This window comes from Oncorhynchus masou, chromosome 22 (assembly GCF_036934945.1).
Source record: "Oncorhynchus masou masou isolate Uvic2021 chromosome 22, UVic_Omas_1.1, whole genome shotgun sequence".
Lineage (NCBI taxonomy): Eukaryota > Metazoa > Chordata > Actinopteri > Salmoniformes > Salmonidae > Oncorhynchus > Oncorhynchus masou.
The window spans coordinates 50,920,672-50,935,109 of record NC_088233.1 but is presented as its reverse complement, the minus strand read 5'-3'; the positions used below and the strand labels follow the sequence as shown (position 1 = coordinate 50,935,109).

The window sequence follows — 14,438 nt, the reverse complement described above, 5'->3', positions numbered from 1 at the left end:
TCAGAAGCTTCTAAAGCCATGACATAATTTTCTGGAATTTGCCAAGCTGTTTAAAGGCACTGTCAACTTAGTGTATGCACACTTCTGACCCACTGGAATTGTGATACAGTAAATTATAAGTGAAATAGTCTGTCTGTAAACAATTGTTGGAAAAATGACTTGTGTCATGCACAAAGTAGATAAGTCCTAAACGACTTGCAAAAACTATAGTTTGTTAACAAGACATTTGTGGAGTGGTTGAAAAACAAGTTTTAATGACTCCAATGTAAGTGTATGTAATCTTCTGACTTCAACTGTAAACAGAGAACAGATCAAACATTTAATGGTTGAGTGGCTGGCCATGTCCTTTTTTATCTGTTTTGCAGTGTTGTGACAGTCAATTTAGAAGTCTTTGTTAGGTGATATGTGGTAGTAGTTTCCTATTAGATCAGAGTGGTAAGCGGGTCTTAAACCTTTTCATGTCCAGTTGATCTGTTTTGCCGTCATCACCAGAGGTGCAAGTGATATAGAACACCTAGTATTCCTTAACATGATATTATATGCAAATGTCTACAGCCAGCCTGCTTGCTCTAATCCCTTGTAATTACAGTAAAATACTGTAGAAATAATTTTCTTACAGTTTAATAGTAATTTTTTACTCTTTTGTACTGTTTCATTGCTCTGGCATCAAGTTACAATGAATATCTCAGTATTGTATTGACACTATCCAGTGATAGTCAGAGGTATATCATAAGATATATTGTTGTAATTACAATCATTTTGTAATACACTGGACATTTGATCACAATAAAATGTGGTACTGTAGAATTGATTACCGTAAAATGTATTACAGTAGCTGTACTGTAAAATAAATTACAGTAACTTACTGGCCAACTGCTGTCAGTAAATGACTGTACATTTTACAGGAAATGTTTTACAATGAAATGTACAGACTGTGTGATAAAGTTCCAGTTCCCCATAGACACAGATAGGTTCAGCAAATACTATGCCATTCCATTCAATCCCAATCTTAATCTAAAATACAAAATTAACTATTAGCAGTTTCTGCGTTTCTTTTCTTGTGCTGTTAAAACACACGTTTCTATCAATGGAGTAAGTATGAAGAAAAATATTTTACAGAAAGGAAAAAGCTAAAGAAATCGCTAATTGTTTACAAAAATTTACTTGTAAATAATTGTTCATAAAATGTTGCTTTCAATTTCCTTGAATCACAATATCCAATCAATTCATTTAACCTCAACCTGCATTAAATGCATTGGGGTCTGTGGTCCACTCAGGTTACGTTTGACATTCTGCAACAGCGCCAGTACAATGGACTGGGGACATACGTAGCTCGAAAATCATCTGGGTTATTTTGTTCAATTTATTTTCCAAAAGACTCACTGCCACTTATATCGAGGTAAGATATGTGCTTATCATATTGTGAAACCACAGGTGTGAAACTCAGTGAATGTAATAATTACAAATGCTACATTCTCGTCATCGTCACCACCCTGACTACAGATGTTTACGTCGGCCGCGCGAGCCAGTCACTTTCCTAAATCTTGTGCACCTGCTTCTTGTACAGTGCACGCGACTAGATGACATGTGTTGTTAATATTATATACTCGCTTGGCGACTAAATTGTTCAAATTCTAGCTTTTTATATAAGCTTGCTAGTAAGCAAGTCTTTCAAAAATAGATGCTTCGTTGTTCGTTCCATTTGCATTCATGGCTGAAGTGGCTAAACTAGCTAGCTGGCTAGACTAGCTAGCTAGTATAGCCTGATAAATAATATTATGGCGAATGTCGTTTAATTCTTCAGCTACCTTCAGAGGTACACCTGCATTTGCATATCCAATGACTGCGATAAACCTATGCTAGTGTAGACTATTTTGAAACGTTATAAGCTTAAAAATGAATGACTCATGATATTATGTAATGACTACTGTATGTAATGATTTGGCATCAGGATGCTGTCTTTGCATTAATTGGCCCTAATACATATCCATCTGGAAAAAAGTTTCAGTTGATATATGATGTATTCAATTGACATATTTTGTTTTCACAGATTTTAATCAAATAAAATGTGCTCTTTCCAGTGAAATACATAATTTTTCCTCACCAGCAATATGCTGGCCCGGAAGGGCCCACTACTACCGGATGGGTTCTTTCTGACCCGACTGGCAGAGAATGCCAAGCAGCCCAACCAGTTCAAAACCAATTCCCAACGGGCCAGGTTTATAACCAAGAATGGATCCTGTAATGTGGCCCACAAGAACATTCGCGAGCAGGTCAGAAACATTTTGAAAATGTCTACTTTTCTTGGTCAAAAATCAAGTGTCTAGGAGTAGCTAATCTAGGATCAGGCCCCCCCGTCCATGTAATCTTATTCGTTGTGATCTAAAAGGCAAAACTGATCCTCAATGAGCACAACTATTCTGAGACTCTTGACAAAATATGGATCCCAGATCTCCATTCCACTACAATACTAACCATCTCTAGAATGCAGGCGGAGGAAGCTGGCAGTTGAGCATCATCTAACAAACCCTGTTTGATTTACATTTGATTAACAGTGGTGTTGTACTTGTAATATGGATACTTATTTTCATCTCTTGGCCACCATAGGGCAGATTCCTTCAGGATGTCTTCACGACTATGGTGGACCTAAAATGGCATTACTCCCTCCTCATCTTCACCTCGGCCTTCCTCTGCTCATGGATGCTCTTTGCCATGATGTGGTGGCTCATGGCCTTTGCCCACGGTGACTTGGAACCCCGTGACCCAAACGGGGAGCCCGGGCCCGTGCCCTGTGTCACTGCCATTAACTCCTTTACCTCTGCCTTCCTCTTCTCCATCGAAGTGCAGGTAAGCATCCACTTACCAAACCTTTTGACATTGGTTTTGTAAAACATTGTTGCAGATAGTTTAGTACAATCATATCAAACTACACTTAATGGGATCATTAGAAAAATGTGATAATTTGCCTACCCTTTTGTCTCACATTAATTAAATTGTCTTTGCTGGTGCACTGTACAATACATTACAGTGTACACAGTATGTAGTCATTATCTGATTTTACATGTCCATCTGTCCTGCAGGTGACGATAGGTTTCGGGGGGCGAATGGTGACAGAGGAGTGTCCGCTGGCCATCATGGTGCTGATCGTCCAGAACATTCTCGGGCTGATTGTCAATGCTGTGATGCTTGGTTGTGTCTTCATGAAGACTGCTCAGGCTAACAGGCGAGCAGAGACCCTCATCTTCTCCCGGAACGCAGTGATCGCACCACGCCAAGGCCGGCCCACGTTCATGTTCCGCTTGGGTGACCTGCGGAAGAGCATGATCATCTCGGCCACTATTCAACTCCAGGTTATGCTCAGGGCCCAGTTTTTCAAAAGTTATCTGGATTTCGCCTATCGGATAGGATTAAATGCATAGAAACAGAATAAATAGAACAAAGTCCCCATTCAAGTCAATGAGTCATCCACTCTATTCATATGCATTTAATCCTATATGATACTGGGCCCAGGATATACAGTAATTGGTAGGGCTGGGAATTGCCAGGGACCTCAAGATACGATATTATCACGACACTTAGGTGCCGATATGATGTGTATTGTGATTCTCACAATTGTGCCTTCAGAAAGTATTCACACACCTTGACTTTTTCCACATTTTGATGTGTTAAAGCCTGAATTTAAAATGGATTACCTTTAGATTTCTTGTCTCTGGCCTACACATAATACCCCATAATGTCAAAGTGGAATTATCTTTTGAGAAATGTTTACAAATTAAGACAAAATGTAAAGCTGAAATGTCTTGAGTCAATAAGTATTCAACCCCTTTGTTATGGCAAGCCTAGATAAGTTCAGGAGTAAAAACAAGTCACATAATAAGTTGCATGATCTCTCTGGGTGCAATAATAGTGTTTAACATGAGTTTTGAAAGACAAACTCATCTCTGTACCCCACACTTAAAATTATCTGTAAGGTCCCTCAGTTGAGCAGTGCATTTCAAACACAGATTCAACCACAAAGACCAGGGAGGTTTTCCAATGCCTCGCAAAGAAGGGCACCTATTTGTAGATGGGTAAAACATGAAATATCCCTTTGAGCATGGTGAAGCTATTAATTACACTTTGGACGGGATACAAAGCTTTATGTTTGGGGCACATCCAACACATCACTGAGTACCAATCTTAATATTTTCAAGCATGGTGCTGGCTGCATCATGTTATAGGTATGCTTGTTATCGGCAAGGACTACAGAGTTTTTGGGGATTGAAAGAAATAGAATAGAGTTAAGCGCAGGCAAAATCCTAGAGGCAAACCTGGTTCAGTCTTCTTTCCAAAAGACGCTAGGAAACAAATTCACCTTTCAGCAGGACAATAACCTAAAACACAAGGCCAAGACAAGATATATTAGTGTTATATTTTTCATGTATTTTTGACACGTTAGAACTTTTCTTACACTTTGACAATAGAGTATTTTGTGTAGATCATTGACAAAAAAAATATAATTAAATCGGTTTTAATCCCACTGTACCACAAATAAATGTTGCGTTTCAATACTGATATTATTGTGATTTGATGTTCCAAACATTGCTCACCATATGTCTGCCGCAGAGGGACAAGAGAGCCATGAGAAAATGAGTTTTCATCAGTCATGGAAATAAGTACTGAAAAAAAATTGGTTTCCTATTTAAAAAAAGACGGAGAACAATCTTTGAAGGGAAAAAATTGAGTTTTGGTGTAGGTACAGCCAACTAGCGCAAAAAATAATACTGCGATATTGTTAAACCGATACGATATATCGTCAAAAATAAAAATTTGACCCTGCTGGTCATCTGTGAACGTTTAAACATCTTGAAGAACAATCTGGCCTTAAATGGCCATGTACTCTTATAATCTCCACCCGGCACAGCCAGAAGAGGACATTGCCACCCCTCAGAGCATGGCCCCTTTCTCGGTTTCATCCTAGGTTCTGGCCTTTCTAGGGAGTTTTTCTAGTCACCATGCTTTTACATCTGCATTGCTTGCTGTTGGGGGTTTTAGACTGGGTTTCTGTACAGCACTTTGTGACATATTCTGATGTAAGAACGGCTTTATAAATACATTTGATTGATTGTTTGATTCCGATATGTAACTATTATTTTTTTCCCCGATTGCTAGTAATTGGGACCATCAGCGTAAATGTGAGGTGCTAGTTTTGGGTTTAAATGCAGTATATTCACACTGTTATTACTGTGCAATAACCTCTAATCACAAAATGTACATTTCTGGGTTATGTATGGTTCTGAAAGTATTTTCAATAAGCGCTCAGTTAGGTAGCTGATTATGGTTTTAACAGATGACCGATATCATGTGAAGCCATTGACGGTCCTTGAGCTGTAGTGAGTGATGAGGAGCTCTCTAATATGTCCCCTCTCTCTGTCTGCCGGTGGCAGGTGATCCGCCGGACGGTCACCACTGAGGGTGAGGTGATCCCTGTCTGCCAGCTGGATATCCAGGTGAGAATCCCCTTAGGAGCAACGGCATCTTCCTGGTGTCCCCTCTCATCATTAGTCACACCATAGAACGTGGCAGCCCACTCTATGAGGTCTCCGCCCACTCCCTGGCCACAGAGGACATGGAGATCATTGTTATTCTTGAAGGTAGGATGGGAGACGATGATGTGTTGTTCATAGGGATGGAACGATTCACCGGTACGCATCGGTCCCCGGTTCAAATATTTAAGAGCTAGTGCATCGGGAGCCCAAACCGATTCAACTGCAGCATGAATTGGACAGAAAATCGTTTCAAACGTTACGAACTGCTGGTTCACTCATGTTTATTACTCAGAAAATAACCCTAATCTTTAGTGACTGAATTGATGCGTCCTCTCCTTCAGTAGCCTGTCAAACTATTCAGAACACAGAGCGCAGCTGCTCGGGCCAAGGAAAGCCTATCCTTGATCTACAATGTGTATATCTGTGCAGCACCTTCAGCATTCAATTGCATGTGAAATGGCTTTTGTAATGTCAAATCATTGTTGGGTGATGCTACCAAATGCGCTGTAGAAAAATGTGTTTTACCGGCAGAGTTGTGTAGACTGGAGTGGACACAACTCCCATCTTGCTTATTGCACATCTACCACTGATTTGGGCTTTTCGATTGCCATGTTCACTATAACTAATTGTTTTGGTAGTTTTGTGTTAACCCATTACATTCGTGGGAATTGGCCTACAGTGCATTCAGAAGGAATTCAGACCCCTTCCATTTTTCCACATTTTGTTACGTTACAGCATAATTCTAAAATGGATTAAATTCATTATTTTCCTCATCAATATACACACAATACCCCATAATGACAAAGCCAAAACAGGTTTTGACAAAGGTTTGCTAATTTATTACAAATAAAAACAGAAATACCTTATTTACATAAGTATTCAAACCCTTTGCTATGAGACTTGAAATTGAGCTCAGGTGCATCCTGTTTCCATTGATCATCCTTGATGTTTCTACAACTTGATTGTCCGTAGATCTCCGAGACTGGAATGTGTCGAGGCACAGATCTGGGGAAGGGTACCCAACAAAAATGTCTGCAGCGTTGAAGGTCCCCAAGAACACAGTGGCCTGCATCATACTTAAAAGGAAGAAGTTTGGAACCACCAAGACTCTTCCCTGAGCAATCGGGGTAGAAGGGACATAGTCAGGGAGGTGACCAAGAACCCAATGGTCACTCTGACAGAGTTCCAGAGTTCCTCTGTGGAGATGGGAGAAACTTCCAGAAGGACAACCATCTCTACAGCACTCTATCAACCAGGCCTTTATGGTAGAGTGGCCAGACGGAAGCCACTCCTTGGTAAAAGACACATGACAGCCCGCTTAGAGTTTGTCAAAAGGCACCTAAAGGATTCTCAGACCATGAGAAACAAGATTGAACTCATTGGCCTGAAAATGCCAAGTGTCACGTCTGGAGGAAACCAGGCACCGCTCATCACCTGGCCAATACCATCCCTATGGTGAAGCATGGTGGTAGTAGCATCATGCTGTGGGGATGTTTTTCAGCGGCAGGGACTGGGATCGAGGGAAAGATGAGCATAGCAAAGTACAGAGAGATCCTTGATGAAAACCTGCTCCAGAGAGCTCAGGACCTCAGACTGGGGCGAAGGTTCACCTTCCAACAGGACAACAACCCTAATCACACAGCCAAGACAACGCAGAAGTGGCTTCGGGAGAAGTCTCTGAATGTCCTTGAGTGGCCCAGCTTGAACCCGATCGATCAAATATCTCTGGAGAGACCTGAAAATAGCTATGCAGCGATGCTCCCCATCCAACCTGACAGAGCTTGAGAGGATCTGCAGAGAAGAATGGGAGAAACTCCCCAAGTACAGGTGTGCCAAGCTTGTAGTGTCATGCCAAAAGGGGCTTCAATAAAGTACTGAGTAAAGGGTCTGAATAATTATGTAAATAAAAAAAATAAGACTGATGTCACAAAATGTGGAAAAAGTCAAGGGGTCTGAATACTTTCCGAATGCACTGTATATGGATAGGGCTAAACTGAAATGTTTCTTACAGAATAAATATGAAAAGCATATTGCAAAACCATGGTAGCAATTGAAAGGGAACAGTTTGGAGATGATGGGGAAATGATTAGATCAAAATTGAGGACACAACCTGACACGACTGAATCCAAACATTACACTGTTGGTTTTATGTGGATTTTACATTTACTGTACTTTGCTGCATTCATTGATAACAAAATCAGAAAATACTCTGGATACATTCAGTAACACAATAAGAATATTCCTGGGAAATGTGGGGTAGGTACAACATAAGACAAACAAATGACAAGGGTTTGCGTGCGAGGACTCAGTGGTGTGTCCAAGTGACCACACACTTCTCCAAAGTGTGCACGGCTCCTTAGTAATTTTAATGCACTTTTATGACTCAAAGAAGAGTCTTCAACTATAACCACGATTCCATCCACAGTTGTTATGCGTGTAAAGTCATATCCTATAAAAACAAAAATATGAAAGCTGTGATGGAAACATTTCGGTACAATTTAATAAATGCCGACAGATCATTTGTTCATTCGCCATGGTGGGGATCTTTTTGTGTCGGTAAAATTCATTATGCGAGAAATGATGGTGGAAATGCCTTTATGTGCAAATATTGATATAATAACAATAATGACTTGGAGTCACTTGATGACACTACGCCTCTGGAAACCATGCAGTCTATTAGGCTACAGATTAAGTAAGTAGTGATGCACCAATATGACATTTTTGGCCAATACCGATATCCAATATTTTCCTTGCCAAGAAGATACCGATAACCGATATTTAAAATTTTGGCTGCCTTTTAATCATTCTAGTACAGTTAAATAGTTAACATACATGGATGCAGCGGTCTAATGCACTGCATCTCAGTGCAAGAGGCGTCACTACAGTCCCTGGTTCGAATCCAGACTGTATCACATCCGGCCGTGATTGAGAGTCCCATAGGGCAAAGCACAATTGGCCCAGTGTCGTCCAGGCCATCATTGTAAATAAGAATTTGTTCTTAACTGACCCGCCTAGTTAAATAAAGGTTACACACACACACCACTGACCAAAAATGTATTTTGTTGGCATTTACACAAGAGCCCATTACCAGTAAAACATAATCAAATCCTATTTCTTTCACTTATTTGCTGTGCTGTTTCGTTGTTCATTTGTTAAGTCGTTTCATTCTCAACCAAGATTTCTATGGATGCCGCTTGGGTCTTTGCGTGTCAAAAAAGATACACATCAAATAACACTGTTTGACGTGTCAAATAATACAACATAATCTGTTTCAGTAGCTATAGTTAGCTAGCTAACTATATAGCTAGGTGTCATTATCTAAAATAACCCTAATTTATAAGACAGTCCTGATTTGATTAATGGTGGTCGCTAGCCACAATAAGGATTAGCTACAATAGTGGACTTTGCTGTTAGCCTTCAAAATAAAAGTATGGCATAATTCTACTATTTGTATTAATTTGCATCACAGTCAATGACATACTTTTATTTTGAAGGCTAACCGCAAAGTCCACTATTGTGCCTAATCGTCATTGTAGACCTCAGAGTGAAGTAAAATCAGCCAACAAGTGCTCAGTATATGTGGGAATTCCTTCAAGATGGTGGGAAAAGCATTCCAGGTGAAGCTGGTTGAGAGAATGCCAAGAGTGTGCAAAGATGTCATCAAGGCAAAGGGTGGCTACTTTAAAGAATATCAAATATAAAATATATTTGGATTTAACACTTTTTTTGGTTACTACATGATTCCATAAGTGTTATTACATAGTTTGATGTCTTCTTTAATTTGAATAATTCAAATTATAAACTGTATTTTTAGGCCTTATCAATAGCCCAGTGAATTTAATTTTGCTTATTGACTATGTTTGGCATGTCCATGTCCAGACTACAATTTACAGTAGGTTTTGCTCCTATATCAGTGTGAATGCTTTAGCCTATGTTTAACAATGTATTTCCATATTGAAGCAATGCAATGAGAACAATTGGGGACGACAAACATGTTCAACATTTTAGAAAATATGGGGCAAACTAGGCTATAATGGACTAACATAATTAGAGTTTATGACTATGTAATACATAAAACTGTAAATACACAACTTGAAGCAACCTAAAAACATAATTCCGGTTATGAAAATAACTAAAATATTCCTGACGCCAGCACTAACATTTACCATTGCGTTAGCTTTGTTAAAATAGAGCCTACAGCCTTCAAGTGATAGTTCACTCCAAAATCAAAGTTTGTCAGATGTTTTCAGACCTCAAGTGGTCAACTGTAGCCCTTCAAATTATAGTTTTTTTTTGTATACCCTTTCATGTCTACAGTGTCACAAACAAATAAATTAATTTTGAATTTCATTCTAAGTAATCAACCATTTGTGGTATTCTGATTCGTCAAAAACAAATGACTGATTTATTGTCTTTGTTGATTGACAGGTGTGGTGGAGACCACAGGTATCACCATGCAGGCGCGTACTTCCTACACCCCCGAGGAGATTCTGTGGGGCCGGCGTTTCGTTTCCATCATGACAGAGGAGGATGGCCGCTACTCAGTGGACTACTCGAAGTTCGGGAACACGGTCCCTGTGCGCATGCCCGCCCTCAGCGCCAAGGAGCTGGACCAGATACGAGGAGTGCAGGAGGGGGACGTGCCTGAAGGCCAGCTACAGGGCTGGGGATTGGTCAGGGCTGGCAGGGGAGGGTTCCGAAGAGGGGGACGGACTTGTGATAGCAGCTCTGCCTCCCGGCCCTGGTATGCAGCACAGCCAGAGAAAGAGGAGCATGTGAAAGCAAAGGAGAAGAATGGGCAGAAGAAAACAGTTCAGCTGGAAGAGATTGGTCGAAAGATTGAGGTGGAATGTCTGGGAGACTTTAGTGACAGAGAATAGTAAAATTGATGTCAGAAAATAAGGTTCATGTATTGATATAATGCTCTAGTGAAATTATTACCTTTGTTTTCATTTTTATTTGTGTAAATAGTTGTGTTGACTTAGGACTTTATTCAGTCCACACCACGGAAGTTTAGTTTTACAGCTGATTGAAATCTTAAAGGTAATGTTCCTGCTTTAGCAGAGACTGCATTCATGGTAAACGTTGAATATGTTGGCTCAATCAGAAATGACCTTTACATTTATATTGTGGGATCTGTAACGCCTCAGCTTTACAGATTGAATAGAGCCCTTAGTCAACAGTATTGCCATTGTTATTTTACCTTAACATAAATGAAGTTAAATGGTAAGAAAGCACAAAGTGTAGACTCAAGTAGCTTATTATAATGGAGAGGGTTCCCAGAATCCTTTTTAGATCCCACTGCATCCCACATAATGCCACGGGATGTTTTTAATATATGTATTTATTAATAACCAATTTTTGATGTGAACATTAAATTATATTCCAAATGTTATGCAAACAACTAGTGTAATTTAATTTTGGGCACATTATTGGCTGGTCAACCATTCGCAGTACTCTGGTGCATAGCAACTTTCCCTACCCACATCTATCCCGACAAACTCATAAAATAACAAATTGAAACAATTCCAGAAAAAATCAACTGTATCAATAATTAAAAGCTGCACTTGGCCGTACTTTCAAAAGTGTGTCTTAAATTGCAGTGTGTTGATGGAGAATCCAATACTATTGTTTTTTGTTGTTGTTGCTAGCTAGTAAGCTAGCTGCTAGTTGAACATTGTATTAAGGAAACTTAACAGTCCATTTATGGCAGCTACAGGCTACTGTGGATAACCTCCTTGCTATTATAAACAGGGTTAGAAAGAAATGCGAAACAGTCTCTTTCAAATACCGGTAGGTCATTTTATTGGTTTGGGTGAGTCTTCTACAAGTGAGAATAAAACTGATTGACAATTTTCACAACCTTTAACATGGTTTGAAATGTTATTGAAACATATTTCTTACCACAACTTAAAACACTGGGGAAATATTTTCAGCTTACATTTTTTCCCGTCTTGACTTGGGTGAGTAGGTGCCTAGGTGGGTAAATAGACTACTAGCATATCCCCTCCCATCTGTGCAGCCTATCTTCACGACTAGTCTGCGTTCCTAGTCAAATTGATTAATCATCATGGTAAAATGAGGCTGTAGTAAGTGTACATAAAGTGGGAGGAAACCCTCCTTCAGACTACAGTATGGATAGCATGTACAATGTTCCCGGTTATTCATTATTAGATGAACGAGGTTGTCTTAGCCTGATGCTTCTAAAGCGAATGGCCTAACCCAAATATGCACATAACTGTCAAGTATCAATTTACAACAACCAAAATCAATAAACATGTAGATTTCTATTTTGAGTGTTCCTCTAGGTTAGTTCACTGAAAAAAAGCATTTGAGAAAACAGGAAAGACTGCAGCTAAGTCTGACATTGTTCATCCACAATTTAAACAACACACTTAACTATCAACAACAACATAAAATCATATTACTGACTGCAATCTCCAGCTCCATTGAGGGCTCTGCGTCAGCTGTGCATGGCAGTTGGAGCTCACAGTGAGGACCACCAGAAGACCAATAGTGACCCCATCAAAGCGAAAACTGGCCCTCTCGTGGCAATAGTGGTACTACTATTACACAGGTTGCTGTTGCAACACCGGTACGTGAACCCGGAGACGGCAGGGAACATCTGGGAAAGTCGAGAATTGTCACAGTCTGTGTATCTGATACACTGTCGAATTGTCTTCCCACCTATAAAGAATAAAACTGTTACTCAATTACAATCAAATGCTTTAGACCTCAAATAGGAATATACAAAATGTTTCAGCCAACGTCCTACATATGGTGTAGATTTAAATGTACATTTTACCCAGCTAAAAGCCTATAGCAAACTTATATTTACATGACATTTTAGTCATATAAGACACTCTTATCCAAAGTTACTTAAAAACACACCTCTTTCACTCAGAGATAAACAGGAATCTTCATAAGTGCAGTCTTGAACATTTTCGCAGCGTCCTGTGTAATCGGAGCACTTGAAGCAACGAAGTGCACAGCCTAAAAATATATATTTTTTAATGAGTAAGTTATTTGAAGTCAGAGATATTTTTCAAACATCAACTTATAAATGTAGTTTGCGTCACTCTGAGAGTACAATTGGCTCCGAGGCAAGAAAACGTTTTTCGGTGATCTTAAGAATTAACCTACAAACTGCAATTGTTTTCATGCAACATATTAAACATATCATATATAACATGTCAGAAAATGAAGCTATTCTTACAATGAATGAGTTGTGTTTAGTATTCCTCATCTTTCACCAAAAGGCGTGATATAGCACTCGTCAAACCTCATACAGCAATTTAAAAGCGCACTACAGCCAAAGTGCACTTACCCAAATCGAGTATCCCAAAACAGACCACCAAGCAAAGTCCAAGGGAGCGCTTCATTTTTGCTGCCTTGTAATGTCCCCTAAATATAAGACCGTATTCTTTAGGAAAATGTAAAATCAGCAGACAAACTAGATCAAACACATGAATCATCAAGCTGTATCCTTCTTGTAGCAGTCAGTATGTAAAGTCTTAACCATTCCCAGATACCCTCCAAGAATACAAAGGGAATTAAGACAAATGTTAAATTAGGTTGCTAGCCAGGATACACTCAATACTCACACCTACTCTATTGATTAGCGTTATGCCTCCTCCAAGTTCAGCATTAAATGACCGGCAGCAGTCAGGCTGATCTATCTAATATGAAGACTTCTTTGTCCAGTACAAAGGCTCTCTGTCAAACACAGCTCCTCCCCAGTCCCCAGAGGAACTGTTCAATTGTGTCTTACTGGTTTTGGCATTCTTTCTATGGATAACATTTCAACAAAACGTGCACCCAGAATACAAATATAATTGTATGTGCATTTTATTAAATGTCATATTAAGATGTATTTTACTTTCCTTACTCTAGTTTTCAGACCAACCTATGAAAGGGTACCCTAGGTCACTGTGCTGTACCTCAGCTGGAAAACAAAGCGATCTGTCAAAATTTAAAAAATGTACTCCATTAGTTCAAGTACCTTGTGTTATTACAAATGTGTGTTGCTCCCTATAAACATTATCCCTCCAACAGCAATGTAGCAAAGTCTAGGGCAACAGAGTACCCTGCACTATTAAGTAACTGGTCTGGAAGGTAGCCTACAAGCGACTGTCAACATTTCATATACATTTGCTGGAATATGGAGTGTTTCATATGATCAGCAACATCCTTATATACCTACAATCTTTTTAGAAATGGCAATGGTTTGTGTATTGGGTTTGCCTGCCTAAAGTTGGATAGGGAACTACCAGTCACCGGGGATGACACACTGATTATTCAGACATCTTTTCAGTACGCCCAGCTGGTGTTTACAAAAGGCATACTGTATGTCAGTGTCCATCTGTGTTCTGTATACAGATATCCACAAGTCCCATTCATGACCGCTCTATGGGTCTCGTGTGTAAGCATTTGAATGTGATTGATATCAGTTTGTGCTTTTGACAATATTGCATTGAGAACACTTTCTTCCAAGGGAACTGAAGTAATTGTATTCGATTTATGCAATTAATGTAACAAATGGTTAGTCTTGCAGAATAGAATAACTCATGCAAGAAAGTCATGCCATCTGCACTCTTTCGAGACAAAGTGGACGTTATGACGACAAAATAATTGGCCCAGCCACTTATCGCTATTGATGGGCCTCAACAAAGACTACTTGATTGGCCTTTTGCTTGAAGGCATGTATACTATTCTACATGATGCTGGGTTTATGTAGGACAAGAGCATTATTTTGTACAATGAAATCTCTATAAAAAACAAGTTATAAAATGACTTAATACATAAATCATTACTTCAGCTTAGTTACCGCTTGATTTGTGAACCTCACAATTTAAATTAAACTATCCAGACAAAGCTTTGCTTTGAGTGCAATAGTTTCTTCATGATGAA

The 14,438-nt window shown here is 39.4% G+C and overlaps 2 protein-coding genes across 2 annotated transcripts; one reads left to right on the top strand and one right to left on the bottom strand.

Annotated features, from left to right (window-relative positions):
- The first annotated feature begins 1,292 nt into the window (after nt 1–1,292).
- On the top strand, nt 1,293–11,395 carry kcnj11l (potassium inwardly rectifying channel subfamily J member 11, like). Its single transcript, XM_064930515.1, is given in 7 exon segments — nt 1,293–1,399; nt 2,082–2,273; nt 2,608–2,847; nt 3,081–3,350; nt 5,427–5,490; nt 5,493–5,633; nt 9,957–11,395. Coding segments are annotated over 6 exon segments (1,329 nt in total). The 5' UTR covers nt 1,293–1,399; nt 2,082–2,111; the 3' UTR covers nt 10,409–11,395.
- Nucleotides 11,317–13,193, bottom strand: cd59b (CD59 molecule (CD59 blood group) b). Its single transcript, XM_064930516.1, has 3 exons — nt 12,856–13,193; nt 12,420–12,521; nt 11,317–12,215 (listed from the first exon to the last, which is right to left on the bottom strand). Exons 1-3 carry the CDS (start codon nt 13,001–13,003, stop codon nt 12,016–12,018), a joined length of 450 nt encoding a protein of 149 aa, XP_064786588.1. The 5' UTR covers nt 13,004–13,193; the 3' UTR covers nt 11,317–12,015.
- Between the last annotated feature and the right edge of the window lie 1,245 nt (nt 13,194–14,438).